The 18731-nt window shown below is 40.4% G+C and overlaps 1 protein-coding gene across 2 annotated transcripts; it reads right to left on the reverse strand.

The window, feature by feature from the left end:
* Positions 1–3653: 3653 nt before the first annotated feature.
* On the reverse strand, positions 3654–18710 carry acox1 (acyl-CoA oxidase 1, palmitoyl). Of its 2 annotated transcripts, none has more exons than XM_054603899.1 (14): positions 18448–18710; positions 16717–16876; positions 13183–13343; positions 12251–12358; positions 11910–12029; positions 11666–11781; positions 10788–10957; positions 10367–10529; positions 9940–10130; positions 8951–9130; positions 7915–8020; positions 7534–7677; positions 6911–7117; positions 3654–6083 (listed from the first exon to the last, which is right to left on the reverse strand). In XM_054603899.1, the coding sequence occupies exons 1-14, from the start codon at positions 18683–18685 to the stop codon at positions 6033–6035; spliced, it is 2115 nt and encodes a 704-aa protein (XP_054459874.1). In that variant the 5' UTR covers positions 18686–18710; the 3' UTR covers positions 3654–6032. The 2 variants fall into 2 exon arrangements, with proteins under 2 accessions (XP_054459874.1, XP_054459875.1); XM_054603900.1 differs by lacking the exon at positions 13183–13343 and adding an exon at positions 15279–15439.
* Positions 18711–18731: the final 21 nt, after the last annotated feature.

The raw sequence follows: 18731 nt of genomic DNA on the forward strand, positions 1-18731 counted from the left end.
AATGACGTCCAACGAGGTAAAGACACATTGTTAAAAGTAAGTAAATGTTAATATACCAGACAGGAGTGATGAAAAACAAAATTTCATTCAAAATTCAATAAATATGATATGATATATATTTTCGATTATTTACCACATATTTATCATCACTGCTATTATTTATTAGCTGTTGGTAGTTTAATATAGTAATAACAAAATGTTCAAAATGCTCCATTAGATGTGTGCCATATAAACAGACAAATCAAACAATATTGGCTGCAATTCATGTGAAATTTTGGTATTATATTTGAGAATCGGTTTATGTATGACGACAAAACATTTGTGTTTTCACAACAGCAGATGTTCTGTAAATTACAGTTTTAAGTTTAAACTTTGAATATGGGGGTTCACAAAACAAAAGAATCTTGAGGAAATGTAATAACTACAACTGAGGCTTTGTTCACATGTAAATTAATAATCAAGAATTCAGCAGGTGTATTTTTGTGTCCCGACTAATATGCTCAATGAGGGATGGAATCTTGCGAGCGTTACCATAGCAACCAAATTGTACAAAAAAGTGTCATAATCAGTGCTCCATTCCAGAACAGGTTGTGATGTCACATAATTCCGATGTTGCTTTGATGTATCATCAACATTCTCATTAAACTTATAAAGACAGAACTTACAGGCAGATCTCTCACTGAGCACCTTCAACTCACACACTTACACCAACTCACCTGAGAAGGCAGTAATCTCTTCAACACTGACTTTACAGCTCCGGACTGTATTTTTGTGGTAAAAAGAGACGAGTATCTTAAACTAACTTTAAGAGAAGCTGCGACCGACAGACTGTCGGAAGACCCAGAGAACAACAAAATGGACCTCCGCCATGAACAAAACGGTAAAGTAAGCATCCACAGTGCCATAAATGAGAGCATTGAGGCCGCAAGTCAGCAGCTCACCACCATGCACATCCAAATCAAGGACCTCAAGACACGGATGAACAGCTGTGAGTATTTGGAGGAAAATTATGAAACAATGCTGGCAGAGGGACATGCTGCGAGAGAAGAATGCATTTCCCTTCAAAAAGAAATGGGGGAGCTCCTTCGGAAGGTCAAAATACACCGCAATCGGGAGATCCTGCTAAAAGATCTGAGAGATACCAATGAGGTGTTGGCCTCTCAAAACAAAACTTCGAGACAAGACATCCAAGGCCTTTTGAAAAAGCTAAATGGCGAAGCCTTGGAGAACAGGTTCAACGAAGTGAAGGCAGAAAGTGAAGCCCTGAGACAAGACCGTGAGGAGCTACAAATAGAAATTCAAGACCTGCACAAAAAACTCCAAAATGAAACCGCTGCAGAGGAAATGATCGCTGAAATGCAGAAGGCGACAGAGACGGTAAGTCAGCAAAATAATGCCCTGCAAGACGAAATCCTGCAGCTCAAGGAGAGGCACGACCACGTCAAAGCATTGGAGCAATCTTACAACGTCGCGGATGCAGAGAAGCAGGCCATTAGCCAGCAGAATGACGCTTTGCGACACGAGTTACAGGAGATCTACAAAAAGCTCCAGAAAGAAAAAGCATTGCACAAGATGAATGACACAATGAAGGCGTCAAAAGAGGCCATGCGTCGCCAAAATGTCGCCCTGCGGCAGGAACTCAAGGGTCTCCACAAAGAGTACAAAAATGTAAACACATGGCGTGACCAGTGCAGGAAAAGGATGGACTACATGGACACCTTGAGGAGAGACAATGGCAATTTGCAACAGCAGATCAAAGACCTCAACAGAAAGCTACAGATTCCAAAAGCTTTGAAGGACAAATACAAACAACTGGAAGCTGAGGAGAAAGTCCTGCTGGCACAAAGTAGGGCCCTGATTAAAACACACTCTGAGACCCACAAGAAGCTTCTCAATGAGGAAGACTGGAGGTGCCAGTCTGCCGTGTTGAAAGAGCAGATAGATGCCCTGAAGCAAAAAAACCAAAGAGTGGCAGGTGAAATACGGATTTTCAGCGAGAACCTCGGAAATCTGAGCGCTTTTGAGGCAAACTATATATCAGCCGAGGCCGAGAAAAAAGCTCTCACCAAACAAAGCAGCAATCTGAAAAAAGAACTGATAAAGTTGGAGAAACGGCGCTTACAGGAACGAGCTTTGAAGACGAAGATGGCTGAAGCAAAGGCAGACAACGAAGCCCTGAACCGAGACAACCGGGCCCAGCAGCTCAAGATCCAGGAGCTATGCGAGACACTCCAAGGGGAAAGAGTTTTGGCCCTCATGAAAGACGCACTGAAAGTGGAGAAAGACGCCATGAGCAGGCAGAACGACGCCCTTCGGAAAGAACTCGGGAAGCTCAGCAAAAAAGCGGACAAAGAAAGAGCCCTGGAGGGTAAGTGTACGGCGATGAGGGCGGAGAGAGAGACCATCAGCAGACAACAGGACGCCCTGAGAGAGGCAATCATCTTCTGAGGATCTTTGGAAAACTGAAACGTGATGCTGTGGTGTCATTTTTCAGTTTTTTGGAGATCACTGATGGAAGAAAAAAAGCCTCATGGGTCTACGGGGCCACACAGTAACAAAATCTGACCTCACACAAGAAGGTGAGGGTTCGATTCCCGGACCTGACTCTTCTGTGTGAAGTCAGATTTTGTTATTGTGATGGCGTGGGTTTTACACCGGGTACTCCGGTTTCCTCCCACAACTTAAAACTTTCTTAATCTATCCATTCTTCCTTAAAAATGTTAGAGGTTTTCTCCGGATAATCCGGTTCTCCCACAACATAGAACTTAATTAAAAAAAGGTTTATTAGTAAAAAGTTACAACTGAGTTCTGTGTACAGTTGTCCTAGTTGCTGGGACAAATCTCATTTTCAGGTTCATACTTATATTTTGTTTTCTACTAGAACATGTTTACATGCTTTAATGTTCAAAAAAACTATCTTTTTCTCATACGGTCTGTATAAATATACATGTGTATATTCACTCTGTCTGAAACGCTCCGTTTTAGCTCATTTCAAATGAATTACGTTGCTAGACAACAGCGTAGGTCTATGTTTACTTCCTGTCATTCACACAACCGGAAATAAACTGAGACGCTTTTATTATATTTAGGTTTAAAACTGTAAAATGGTCTGACAACTGTACAGAAATCATGAGGGCTCCTCTAAAGTCACAGTTTCTGAATACAGGCTGTGTGGATTTCTTCATGGATTGAGCGTTTGACACTTTCACATTCAAATACAACACTTAAACCTGCATAAGTTTTATATTGTAATATAAGGCTTGGAAATCACACTTTTTGATATATGGGACCTTAAAGGTTAGAAAAAAGATCATGGTTTGTGTTAAATTAACAATGTAACAAGTGTAAATAAATAACCGCCCTTAGAAGGCTTTCTTACGCTACCTTATATATATATATATATATATATATATATATATATATATATGTATTTTTTTAATGTACACTTTTGCAGCAGGATCTGCATGTCATATTAGCCTGGAAGGTGCTAAACCCAATTAGTTGAGAAAAGTTACAATACATTTCCGATGAACGTGTTAATGCATGTTATTAATACTGAGCCTAACGTAGCAAGTATTTCCCAAAGTGTACTTCATACTGTTTGAGCTGTTTATCCGCAGTATAAAGATAAACACAACACACACTGATTATTTATTACTTTTTTTAATTTATTTAACTTACAGATGAAATTATTTACCAACCATTAGAATCATATTGTTTAAATCATTATTCAAAAAATCACACAAATATGGTTAACAAAGAGCTTAGTCGTTACATATTGATAATAATGCCCTTATGGCAGAAATTAACGGATTTGAAGTCACACAAATGCAGAAATTAAATACTATTCACCTTGTACTAACACTAAGTTGATAAGATTAAGACAGGACATCTTCCTCAGGCACATAATTATCCCACTAATCATCTTACAGTTCAAAGTGAGGCTTTGGATAAAGTTCTCCTTTTAATAGTCATGTCATTACAGTCACAAAAAAACTTGATTGAATCTTACTGGAGTCGTTCTGCTGCTACAATTATTCACCAGCCTGGTGGATTTGGTTGCTAAGTGACAAAAATAAACTTCTGCCCACTGAGATAAACCAAGAGCACAAATCTACCAATTCTAAATATTATATATTCCTGCTTGCTTATTCACTTTTCTAAAACGTATTTTGATTCTGAAACTTTAATAACAGATAGGGTAGCATTAATCAATAAAGAAATAGATCCAGTTAGCACATATTTCATCATATATGAACCAGAATAATTCAGTCAGCAGGATTTGAACATTGCAGCATATTAACACAGGATTAATTTAAAGTTTGTGGTTTGAAATGTGTTTTGACCCTTCTTTAGAATATATCAACCCCACACAGCAGGGAGGGAGAATACTAATTCACATACATAGTGCATATGTGGCCTCATTAAATACTCAATTACAGTCATAAATTCAAAAAAGCCTGTCTACACAGGTGCTCTGTGCACATTTTACATATTTCCCCATTATCTGCAGAAAGCTTTCTGTCACACAAACACAAATTAAGGAGCATGTGGACGCAGAGAATAGTGCCATCATTCACTCTAAAGACAGAACACGCTGCTTGACAGAGAGACGCCACAGCTCAGCTTTGAGGCATTTCGAACAAATCATCCCAAAGTGGTCAATTTAATCTCTGGTAAATCTTTGTAAATAATTCCACTGTCTCACATTCGTAGTGTCTCGATGGGCCCTATTCTCTCTATTGAGATCAGCCTCAGTACACGCTGGTATCTGTGAAGTTGATCGTTAAAGTATGACCAGTTTATTCATTATACAGAACAAGGTGTGACGGGCGGTGGGGATCAGAGTAAAAGGCAAATTGTTTAACCCTTTTGATTGAAATACAGCAAGTGGAAGATTTTAAAAGTTAAAACCATTGTGACTGTCATTAATTCAAGCTGAACTGTTCTCTACAAAAGGAAGCCTAAAGGGAGAGTATTTGATTCTAAAAGCATAAACTTTAAGGGAAGTATCAACTTAAGGCTGTGAGGAACAGTCTGATACGATGTAGGACAGTGACATTTAAGGCATTTTTAATTCGTACTGCTCTGGAGAACAGCTGGTGTATATGCAGAGGTTTTATCTACTGACGCCAACGGTATTTTAAGGGGAATATTCTATACATTCACTTGATGTTTCTATTGGTTCTCGGCTGTTAATGTAAGTCAGTCATATTACACCATTGTTCACGGGTACGGGGGGTTGCCACAGACTTGTGAGGAAGAACAGTTGCCACAACCCTGTGCATTTCTTTCTTAATGCCTACAGCAGTTGATAAAGGTTGTGGATAAACTACTGCCTCTTTAATTACAGCTATTACAAATGGCACAGTGTCTTTTCAATTAAAATGTTGGTCCTCGTCGTCAGGGGAAACAACCAAAAGGGATTTAGCTGTTGGTTTGTTCCTCACATAAAGTGCTCCGATATGTGTAACGTTCATAATAACATTCTGTTCTTGTTAGAGAAAAAAAGAAAAAAACAAACAGCATTTCCATCTTGGCTGGCTCACACAGCGGAGCCATCAGGCACGCAGCAGAAAGTGAAGATGGGGAAAATGAAATGTTAAGAAACTTGACAATTGAAATCTCTCTACAGAACATAGAAATCTAAAACCGCAATTACTTGATTGTTGTCAGTATTCTTAAAGCTATTTTTTTTTTTTCACGAATTAATGAGTTCACTAGAGATTTTAATGTAGAATTTTCATTCCCGGTTTTGCTTCCATTACCCTCAATAATTCCATTGTATTTAGATTGTTTAGGATGTCCTCCCTGTTTAGAGCCCACTGTGTAGACAGCCCCAACATGCTGCAGTATACCAGGGCCTTTAGAGAGGCTCAGTATGGCCATCAACATCAAAAGGCTACATTACTGCAGCCTGGTAAATACCAGCTAAACATGGGGTAGATATGATGTGTTAATGTGGCTAAGGTTGTGCTTATAAATGCATCGTTGATGGGTATCAGCCAGGAATCAAGGTGCCAGGGTTCAGCTCACAGTTTGGCCCGCAGAGGCTTCAGGTACTTGTGGAAGGATTCATGGACCTGGGGAAGGAAGAGGGAATGGAATATTTGTTATACTGAAATAATGAGCATGTAATCTAATACACTTCTTCATCTGATGCCACATGATTATTGTTGGAGATACAACAATAATGCACTCATGCATTAGAGTAAGCTTAGATAAAGTCAGATAAAGATATTTAAGTCACTATTCTACTATTTCTGTAACCTATGGAACTGACCGACTCAGTGTGATAGAAATAGTCACTATGTCACCATACACATCCATTTAAATGCAACTGTGAATCATGTTTGTATTCTATACCAAGATAGTAACAGTGTCAAAATAGCAACCAATAAAGCGCTCACTGTGCAACATATTAAACTGCTTCTCTTCCTGATAATGCTATCCGATTATGACTTGAATTGAGACTTGTTTGTCTTTACTGCTACGGTCACATTTAGTCGATTGTTATTTGTGGGTTGTTTCCGGCCTTTTCTCATATGAGCCCCAACAGTGAGCAGACGCAAAGGAGAGCAGAAATGGAAGTAATAAGATATGCAGACTTCAGATGAACGGAAAGACCCACATTTCATTGAGACCGAGCGAAGAGGACCAGAACGGCCCGAACAATCAGGAAAGCACCGTTGTGGTGACTGCAGGAAGCAGGCTTAGCTCACCGGGATCAGGTAAGGCCTGCATCCGGTTCTTGTTGCTAGCATTTAGCCTACGTAGAAGCCTGTTAGTTGCTTTTAAGGCCATATGGCATAGCGGAAATTAAATCCCTTAGACCCTAACAAAATAACACTTTATCAGTAGCACCTGTGCCGTGATATATTTTGATTTCATCCCTGTGACCCTGACTGACCTCTGTGGCGTTCAGCGGTGAGCGGCGTGCCCACTCGAACAAGTTCTCATAGACGTTGCCATCATATCGTCCCAGGACCGAGTTCAGCTTCTTGTCGTGGACATCAAAGGCGTCGACTAGCGCCACGGCGTTGGGCCTCAGCTGAGACAGCAGCTCCTTGACACGCACAGAGACCAGCAGCACCTGGGGCACATTCAGCAGTCCAGCCTGAAATAAAACAGATGGAGATGTGGATGAAAACGTGCTGCTGGACCTCACTCAGGCGCCCTGACAGTGAGGGAACAGACAAGAGAGACGGCGGGTTGTTTAACAAAGTATCAAGTCTTATATTTCATTTTCAATTTACAGCTTAGCTGATGAAACTAAATCTAATTTTCCCTTCTTTACCAGCAGCCCAGGCATACAAACCTGACACACAAGAATCCAATTTGTTAGCTCAGAGACAAAGACTGAGTAGAGGTTGTTTTTGTATATGGAAGGAAGCAGACAGTAAACCTGACCAACAGCACAGGGAGTATTCAAATAACTAGGTGCCGCTTTGCACAATATGTCTGTTTCACCTACAATAACATAAACAGCGAATTTTGAACATGTTTTATTCTGTATGTTATGATTTTTCTGACCTGAAGGAAGTCTCCAGAGTTCTTTTTGATGCCATCCAGGGCGTACAGCAGAGCAAGGGTCGACAGCACCGAGTGTATCCCTGTGTCACCGATCTCCCCAAGCTTGTCAGTAAAGAGCTTCACTACAACATAGTGACAGTGGGCCTTGGACACAAAATAACACAGAGTGGTAGGTAAACAAATGAATGGAAAGAAATGAGACGGACATGAGAAGGATTTGAGTTTGACTTCGGGCAGCATCACAACGAACAACATATTGGCTCGGGAGATTGGCATCAATCTCTACAATTACCCAGAAGTCCAAGCCATGTCTGTGTATCACAAGCTATGAAAAGCTTTAAACTGTGTAATGATCTCTCACACACACAGAACTGAACTTACATCTGAGGCTCTGACCAGGTCAATAGAACTGTTGTTCCAGGCGTCCTCCTGGCACTTCCTGCGCTGCAACTCCTGCTGGATGCTCTTAGCTGCAAGCTCAACTAGACTACAAACACACAAACATTATCTGAATTAACCAAAGATGTCACTAATATACATTCATTGAAAACATTAAGACACTTTTTACCTCCTCAGTTTTAACAACATGGTGACATATCTATCTTTGGATTTTAGGAACAGCAGAGAGGCCGTCTCTTTAATTCAAATTCCGCTAAAATCTGGAACCTCTCTTATGAAATAAGAATCAAGTCTATATGTTTTTTTAATAGATGGAGTATTTTAAAAGGGAGCCTTATCAGAAACACAGAAGAAATGATTACTACCACGCAACTGCCCTTTATCCCTCTAATGTCTGAACTGGCAGGCTGGCCTCCACCAGACTGGCTCAGCCGCTGTTTGTGCTCCTAACACAGTTGACTCTGACTGCCAAATGAATTTGGATGTGACTAAGGCTGACAGTATGCAGGGATGTGATCAGAGCCCATATCATGTCAGTGACAGAGAAAAAGACAAAGGCCGACAGCAGAGAACAGCAGATCTGGACAGATACTCTTTGGGAAAACGGATTAGACTATGATGGTGATTAATGTTGAAAACTGAAAGCTCTGGCCAACAGCAACACCTGACATTAAAATCTAAAAGTGTGATGCACAGCAGATAAAAAAAGTTTTGGCACTTTTTAAACACTTATATTTACATTTCTGGATTTTAGCACCTGCCCATGTCAAACATCCAAACACTAAGAGGCAAATAATAATAATAATGCTTGCGTCATACATTACATGCAACCATGAGCCAAGAGTGGAGGGATCAGAGAAGCAGTACATTGACTAAGGATAATACATATAAGTAAAAAAATAAATTAGGTAAAAGTACTTCAACATAAACATAAATGATAAAAATGTGGGTAAACAACATGCAATGGTAAAAGGCTTTAAATAACTAGATGGTTTTCTCTACTGCTCGTGTCTCTTACATGGCAGCTCTCTGTTTGTAGACCTCCACCAGGCTAACCAGGTCGTTGATGTCGACCACGGTTGGCCTGGCAGCGACGGGCTGGGGCTGGACCCTCTGATGCTTTGGTTCATTCAGATACGACACAATGCCGCTCAGCTGCTGTCCGGCCTTAGCCTGCCGGTAGCTCTTCACCAGGTATCTGCATAGACAAAAGTTGAAGAGGGCTTAAACAACTTAAACATGGTGAACTATTTTATGTTCTTATTCATGAAACTCAGCCGTGTCCAAATGCAGTATTTCTTGTGGTACCGTTTAGAACGTAATTCTTTCCTTCTTGTATGATTGTGTAACATTTTACTAACCACTAAACCAAATCCAAGTGTGGTTTCATGAATCCACTTCCTCATTTGAACCCATTCACAACACCTTTAGCCTCTGTGTGTTTGTCCAGATACGAGCTCCTTGTGTAATTGAACATTTCAGTAACTGTTGGCACATCTTTGCCCGGCAAACATCACTTAACAACCATTTCAAACTTTATAGTGCTGGTAGTAAATAACCATACCAGCTATCATTTAGGGATATAAAAGGTCACCCGTGTTTGTTTTTGCTGTGGGAGGGTGTGTCCCCTGTATTTGTGGTTTGATAGGGCTACTGATTGGGTGTATGTTTATGCCCATGTGTGTCAACACTAGTCTCTGTGAGAGAAAAAAAAAATGGGTTAAAAAAGCTAAATGTCTGTGTACTTCAGTGAAAGCACTGCTGCTTAGTACCTGTACTAAAATACATTGTGGTATAACACAGATGTTATTATAAGTTTAAATGTTACAGCTTAAAGTAGACACAAATTAAATTGATGACATCCCTCCTACTGTATGAGCACTCTTAACAACACAGAAACAAACCACCGAGGCTTTTCCACCTTGTGTTTGAGTCACAGTTGGGTGGAGAACGTCATCCTGCTGAGGTGTCACGTTTGTTGTCGTGCGATTCTGTGTGACGGGTTACCTCGCAGTCTGCAGCATCATGACTGTGTTCTCTCCCTCGTAGGTGCACGTGGGGGTGAACTCGACGTAAATGTCCGGCAAGCCGCTGCTGCGGGAGTAGCCGTGGCCGCCACATGACATGCGGCACACCTCGATGGCAGAGTTGGTTGCCCACGTGGTGAAGGCCTTCAGACCCGCAGACAGGGCATGGAGCTGGAGATGGGAGGGCAAAGAGGGTGAAAAGAGCTTCATGGAGGCCTAAACACTGGTTGAAAATGATACACATTATATACACATTTAAAATAGAAATCTAATGTTTGTGCTAGAATTTGCCATGGATTACTAAAATATGAGAAATAGTCAATCTACAGCCAAAACGGTCAATATACATCATCCTCTGTCCTCATCAAACCTAGATCACATCCTTCATGTGCGTGTCCGGTCAGTACCTCAGGCAGCTCACTGTAGTCCCCCTCGTTGATGTCTCCACTGATGCGTTGGTAGGTCTGGTTCATATACTGACCGACAAAAGTGAAGGCATAGGCCATAGCCAGCAGAGGGAACAGCTTGTACTGCTGCGTCTGGAAATCGAGGATCTGAGGCTCTGGGTCTCTGTGGGACACAAACACACAGGTTTGAGTTTTCAGGATCTCTTTTAAAAAGGTTGGACTTCCCTTTGATACACGAGGGTGTGGTAAGAGATCAAATAATGAAAAACCACAGTGCTATTTCCATCTCCAGTATCCAGTGCCTAAATGTAAAATCTAATTTTGAGCCTGACGTTAAGCATGCGTTTTCCTTGCAACTTCTATGAGTAATGCAATGTTGGTGCAGCTGTTTGCTGAAGGGCACTCATATGTGTTGACTTACCCCGGCCTGATTTCAGACTGGTGTCGCACAGAGCTGTAGCGGATGGCGATGGTGCAGGATTTGGAGAGGGCCCGGGCTGACTCGCCTACGATCATGGAGCGGATGAACACCATGGTGCCGTAGGTCAGCTTGGCGCTTGGGGGCTTCAGATAGGTGCCATCCGGCTCCACCTGGTGGAGAGACAGAGTCATTCTAACTGTGGATGCTTCAGGAGAAAACTAAAACACTAAATGCAATACACTAAATAAATTCAGTTTATTTATTACAAGAGTTTATAAGGCACACCCAGGTAAAAGGAAAGCAGTCTAATACAACTGTACTTAAATAAATGCTGCCTTCATGAAGATGGTAATGATCAGTTTTTGTTTAGGCTGTATTACAGAGATGTTGATTCTATTTGTGGTGCTGTTAAATTGTATGTACTGCAGGCTGTTTCTATAAACAGGTTCTTCAGTATCTTCCAGTGGTATGCAGCTAAATCAAGTTCCAGAATAGCAAACTTACAAAGGGGACTGTAGCAAAATCATTATTTTGCAGCCTTAAAATGTGCAAAGTGCAACTGCAAACACTACTTTGTCAACAGTCAAGTCCAATTATATTAATAAGTGTAGGCTGAATAAAATAAATATCTCTCTGTATAATTCACTGCAGCCCTACCATTGACATCCTCTAAAATGACCACAAAGTTGAATCATCACCTCTCTAAAAAAGTTGAAACAAAATCTGAAAAAAAGCCCTTTAGTGTAGCAATAGGTGTTACTGCGCTGTCAGCAAATCGTTACAAACAAGAAGACCAAATCTCAGAAACAAGAACTATCTAATCGTCTTAACCCTGTGCGTCCTCAGGGAAACTATCAACTCCAATAACGTCTCATCACCTTGGCGTATTTCATCAGCATGTTCTCCCGCGGGATTCGCACGTTCTCTAGTTTCAGGAAGCCGTTGTCAACTTCACTGAAGCCAAACTTGGGGCCGATATCTCCAACCACAATACCTAAGAGAGGCGGAGGAAAAAAAAGACACACACCGGGAAAAAAAAAGAGAAGCAGAGACAGGACGGTAAATGAGGAGCGACTTCACCACAAACACCAAATCCAGAGACATATTGCAGACGCTGGTTACCTGGCAGGGGAACGTGTGTGTCCATGTCGCGGATGGGTACGATGAAAGCATGCAGACCGTGGCCATTTCCCTGAGTAAAAAGCTGGGCTAGAACTATGGCATGGTTGGAGGTCTTTCCAACTACAAAAGAGAGGGAGTGAGAGGGTTAAAAAAAACGTTTGTTCTGAATGTCAATGAAGTTTTCACCTGAAAGAAAAACAAGAAAACAGCAGTGCAACATCTAGATGAAAACAAAACATATTCCTTATGCTTACAGAAATTCTGGTATTATTCCAATTCCATGCTGCAAAATAACTCTTTGGTCCAGTGCTGCAGAGACATGACAGTGTGAGAGTACTTACGTCCTCCGGGCCACCACTTGATGGAGCTGACTGTGGGACTGTTTAGGACAAACTCCTGCGTGGCTGGGTCATATGTGGCTGTGGTCTCCAGCCCCCTGAGGTGTGTGCCTGGAGAGACGTCGCATCAAAGACCACCAAACACACACATACACACACACAAACACACAGTTGAAAAGCAGAAATGAACTGATGTGTCATTAACAGACTAAAGATGAATCAATGAATCATACAAGCAAACAAAGATTACCCAAAATATCAAATAGGATAATGGATAGAAGACATGTTTAGCCCTTGACAATTGGAAATATGCCTTTATAGGTATTTGAATTTATAATGAAAAATACAATGGATGGAGCACACATAAAAGGAGCAAAGCAGTGCACGTTGTAGATGTTTGACAGATCTAAACACATATGCAACAATCATATTTTAAGATACTCATGCTGTATCTGTGTAGTGCCATATGCTGGATGGCATCAGAGTTTGAATCTAAAAGATACAAAACAGGTCAGCTGGTCCATTCAAACTGAATCTGTGTTGCTGTACTGGTCTGCAACTAAAGCCAGCAGCTAAAACAAACATATACAAACTATCTAAGATTGTTAGTAAAAGAAACAGATTTTTTTTTTTTATCCAACACAAAAGAAAAGAAAGTTTTGGAGAAGATGTTAAAACACTTGCAAGTCAAACCTTCTCAGATAAATATTGGTGGAAGTTTTAGTATGAATGCAAACTAGTACAAATAAGCGAAACATTCGTTCAAACTAAAGCATGAGAACTATCACAATCCTAAAGATGTAGCACCTACATGTAAACAATGTCACTACTAAACAATTTTTGGGGTCTACTGCCGATAATAAAGTAACCATAAACCCCCGTCTGCTGACCGGCCCAAACAGGCCTGATAGTTCGGACTGCTCTGTTCATTTTACCGTGGCCCATCTCAGTCTGAGCGTAGGTGCCGATGATCTCTAGGTTCCAGGCGGGCATGAAGAAACGGTCCATTTGCTCTGGGGTGGCCTGGTTGAGCAGTGTGGGCAGGAACATCCCCAGATGGAGATCCAAGGGCTCTGGCCTGTCTGGGTGCACACAGCTAGGCCACGCAGGACAGGGGCAAACGGAGAAGAGAAGCAGGGGGTGATGTGGAGAGGGCAAGCAGGGAGATATTTAGAGGAAATATGGAATGTTTGAACCATGTCAGTGCAGATGAGAGGAGGAGAGAATGTTGGATAAAGTATTTTTAAAAAATACACAAGAGAGATTATGGGTAGCAATTGATATGGTTCAGATGAAGAAGAAAGAGGTGAAGACAGAGTTTGTGCAGGAAAGCATTGAAAGCATTGGTGACAGAGACAAATTAAAACAGCTTTTGAGCATATCATGCATGTTGATTTGATCACGTGGTCACAGTTTGGCTTAAATCTTAAGTCTTTAGTAGCTGTACCAAAAAAGTTCCCCTGCTGACACGTGTGAATGAATACCTCAGTTATGTAGAGCACTTTAGTCTAGGTCACATCTCCGTTTAGGCTCTTCCTGTCACCGTTTGTGACCATAAACCAGAGCATAAACGTTCAGTATCAAACACACGACCTGGATGTTCAGCTAGTCTGGCAACGTGCAGTTTAAAAGACAGCGCACATGTTTAGGGAACCTTAAATGGATATTTTGGACACTAATATCAAGTCTTGGCAGATAAAAATTGTGAGGTATGTTAATAAAAAATAAAAAAATAAAATGTTTAGGTATCGTTTTTGATAACACTTTAAAATGCAAAAAACTGACAAATATCAAATGTTATAATTCACAGCATTTCCTGGTCATATTGTAAAACATTTAATGACATGGATATTGCCATTATTTTCCCTCTTTTTTCTGATGTTTTATGGACCAAACGGTTCATAAACAAAACAAACTCAAGAGTAATCGATAACTTTTGTTAGTTGTAGCTCTAGAAAAGTGACACGGGGGACATTAAGTCACAATATAAATGATACTCTTGGATTTGGCCAAGTGTTGTTCCAATCTGCCAAAACACTAAACTAAACTAATCATCGGGTCTAATTCATAATAACGTCCGTTAAACTTTGTTACAGCAAGGCAACAAACAACAGCTGGCACCGCCTCCATTCTCTCAGATTACAAAGAGACATTGAGGAGCTAGATCTCAGCCTCATTATGGGATCCCAGACCAAACATGTCAGCCGGCTTCTGATGCCAGATTGCATAAAAGGACAAAAAAAAAAAAAAAAAAAATCTGACCAGTTCCAGTTTCCAGTCTACACTACCTCCTAATTCACACACCAGAGACACTTCTTCACCACTTCAGATATCAACAGCCAAACAAAAGACAGACCAAATAATTAATAAATGACTGATTAAAATCATTTGGAAAATTAGTTCATCATTTGCAAAAGTGATGGAAAGTAATAGTAAGTAGTAATCAGTAATCAAAATGCATACGAGCTTCACCATTGGTAAATGATCATGACATAAAGATGGGAGAGTTGTGAGTCGGGAAGCGGTAGAACCACCTAATGTAGTTGGGAATATGTTTTGTGAAAAGACGAGACAAAACTAATATATCTTCTTTTAAGCTACTGCTGACCCTAAAGGTGTAAGGGACAACCACTACAGGGGCGTTGTTAGTAATGCAGCTACAGCACGCGTACTTAACCAGCCACAATTCATTACGTCTTGTTAGAACAAAATGTAACGTATGGACACAACAGTCAGGACACACATGCAACTACTTTTGAATTTCTTTCTACATGATTTTGCTCTGTCAAACATCTACAAAGACATCACCAGAACTGCTCCTGGAACTCAACAGTTTTCCAAACCTGCTGTAACAGGCCTTTTTTTTTTTTTTTTTTTCACCCTGCTCCAAATATAATTTTGGCAAAAAAATTAAAAAAAACACAAATGCCAATTTGTGCTATTGTATAAACAGCACGTTGAAATTGTGTCTGAGGGGCCTTTCAACATCAACAAGCAAGTACATAAGTTAAGGGCTAAGTCCAGGACTGACCGTGACCCATTTCGGTTTGGGCATATGTGCCCACGGCCTGGAAGGACTCGGCCAGAGGTAACCATTTCCTGGACTGCTGAGGGTCACACTGGCTGTACAGGGTCGGGAGGAACATGACAAAGTGTAGCCCCATGGCCTCAATCTGGTTGCCTCTAACCATACTGGGTGAAGGGAAAGTTTAGGATACACAATTTTAATTCAGATTCGATGTTTCTCCAACGTTGTGTAACTGATGCCTTTGCTGACTTGATTTTTATGGCTGAGGTTCAAGTTTAACTTACACATACACACTTAGTAACGTGTCTGGTCCCTGTCGTCTTGCAGATAAAATAAAAGTCTCCAGCTGAGGTACTTCATCATTGGGACTGGATGCATCAAATAGGCTGACGGAAAGCTTTGGAGTGCACACTGAAAATTTGACAAAAACCTAAATTTGGAGTATCTACTACACTGCATTACGTTGTGCAGCCAGTGAAACCTGCGACCTCTGACACAGTTTTAATCTTATCTTGAACTTTGCTCCGACTGTCTTCAGTTGCCTGGAGAGCACACACACCTACACGGATTTTTTCCAGGAAAAAAAAAACCATCCTGATATTTAGTTGTTTGATATTTAGTTACAGGACAGTTATGCAACCGGTGGTAAAAACATGTTAAAATGGTCCACCGCTTTTAATGGCTGATCTCATATCATGGTGCCTGAGCGGCGTCATGACAACCTTTGGCATTAGAAAACTAACACTGGGAATGCCATTTTGTATATTGCATGACAATTAAAAACCTATCCAGGTATATGATTTGATTACTTCCGTAAAGTACAGTCGGTCACACCTTTGATACTGGCGGTATCTGACAGAGGTCATCATAGTTAGCTTCTTTTTTTTTTTTTTTCTCACATATTGTGTTTGTAAACTTAAGCTTGTGGAAAAAAGCATTTCATTGTTCGTCACTTCTCTCTTTTAAATTTTAATTGTAAATGACTAGAAGTACACAGTAGAAGTTATTATTTCTGACTCTGCACTACTTGTGTGAGTGTTACCTCCATGTTCATGAGGACATGCAAACAAACAAAAAAAATGAATGATTGGGCTGTTGAGTGCCTTATATTGCTTGCTAAACATGATTTTAGTGATCATAGAACACATTACTACATCTCCAAAATACTCATATTGAGGTATCATCATGTACATTAACTCAAAATCCAAATTATTAGGCCGGAGCCACACATTTTTTAACACTTGAGATCTTGTTTTGAGCACTTCAAAAGGACATCATCTCCTTTTCTCGTAGGCTTTTTGTTTCGGCCTTCCTATAAGCTGATTTGAAATTGTTTTAGCTGCCCTGCCTCAGTGTTTCCATCATAGACCTATATGGATCTACACAATTTATGTACGCCAGCTTAATGTCATCCTCACACGTGGACTTGTTTACCACATACTTCTTGTAGCAGTAGATCTCCTCTGGGTCGGCAATGCCATACTCTCTGAGCTTCAGGATCATTTGGGCACTTTTTCTAACAGCCTGGTCATAGCGCTCACTGCGGGACAGGAAGTTTGGGTCCTCCTCCTGGAAGTCCGGGTCGCTGAGAACCATTGACTCTATAGTGGATGGTGGAAATGAAATAAGAAATGTATCTTTTAGTTAAACAGCTGCTCTAGTATACACGTTACATATATTACAGCTTAAGTGGATATTTCTAAAAGTCGATTAAGTGTGTAGCAATGTGTGAAAATGTGTATCAAGATATGAAATGTGTCGAAAGTTGGATAACAAGTAAATACAGTAGATTGTTAGAAAAAAATAAAGTTTAGCCATCACTTTATATTCCCAGTGATTTATGGTTCAATTACCATGACTTCCTCCTTATTTACCAACATTCACAGCCTCCTGTGAACTTGATGGAACTGAGGTCTCCGAGACATAAAAAAACCCAAACATAATGCATACAGTACATCCATTCTTAAATAGCTGTGTCACAACTGAGCGGATGGATCCTGGAAAGGCCACATTTAGAGACCAAATACATCATATAACCTTCTTTTATCAGAATTTGGAGGCAAACAACCAGTTTATCCTTTGCTTCTCTCAGCTCCCTGTTATCCACTGTACGTCAGTCACTTGTTCAGTAAAGTGTAACTCATTAATCAATAAGTTAATGGACAGAAACTTAACAAGAAACGTGATAATCGATTACTCTTTGAGAGTCATTTTGGAGAAAATAATACAAAATTCTCTGGTTGCAGCTTCTACAATGTGATTATTTGTGGGGGTTTTCTTGCTCATTTAAAATGATGAGCTAATATCTTTGGATTTTAGGCAGTTGAGAGACATCCTATAATGTCATCTTGCACCCTTGGGAAACTATGATGGACATTTGACAGACAACTTTATTTTTAGGCAAAACCTTTTGGCTCGAAAAAAAAAAGTGCAGTACAAATGTACAATGAGATACACAGTACCAGTCAAAAGTTTGGACACACCTTCTCATTCAACTACTTTGAAGAATGTAAAATATAAAACATATTCTGGTTTGTTGAGCATTTGTTTGTTTACCACATAATTCCATATGTGTTCCTTCATAGTTTGGATGTCTTCAATATTAATCTACAATGTAGAAAAAAATAAAAAATAAAGAAAAACCATTGAATGAGAAGGTGTGTCCAAACTTTTGACTGGTACTATATATATATATATATATATATAGTTTGGACACACCTTTTCATTCAACTACTCTGAAGAATGTAAAATATAAAACATATTCTGGTTTGTTGAGCATTTGTTTGTTTACCACATAATTCCATATGTGTTCCTTCATAGTTTGGATGTCTTCAATATTAATCTACAATGTAGAAAAAAATAAAAAATAAAGAAAAACCATTGAATGAGAAGGTGTGTCCAAACCTTTGACTGGTACTGTATCAAATAAACACATTTTACATGTCACACTGACACACTTTGGTTCACTACAATTGACATATCCTAGTCTTCCCCATGGCATTGAATGCCTCACACACAGAGGATGTGAATGAAGCCCACATGTGTCAGGGTGTTTGATGCGTTTACCTTCGTGCTGCACCACACCACCCTTACATAACCAACTTTAGGGTTTGTTCTCGGTCTCTGCGTCAACGAGCTCGGTCCTCGGGTAAAGAGGACACTTCACACTCACCAATCTCTCTCCGTCTCCTGGTCTTCTCCGGGCTCCCGTCCAAGATGTGCGTCAGTTTCTCGACGTCAAAAGTGGCGTTGTTCCTCTCTCTGGTGATATCAGGATTCATGGCTCTTTCTGTCGGACTGAAAACAATATGTATATAATGACAATGCTGTTGTCTCTCCTGCAGCCTCAACCTGACGGGTTCCTCGGCCTCCTCCTCACGCAGCCGCAGAGAGCAGCAGAGACAGGTCATGTGACATGTAACCCGGAAGTACCCGAGACAACTTTTTTTTTTTTTT

Source organism: Anoplopoma fimbria, chromosome 9 (genome assembly GCF_027596085.1).
Source record: "Anoplopoma fimbria isolate UVic2021 breed Golden Eagle Sablefish chromosome 9, Afim_UVic_2022, whole genome shotgun sequence".
NCBI lineage: Eukaryota > Metazoa > Chordata > Actinopteri > Perciformes > Anoplopomatidae > Anoplopoma > Anoplopoma fimbria.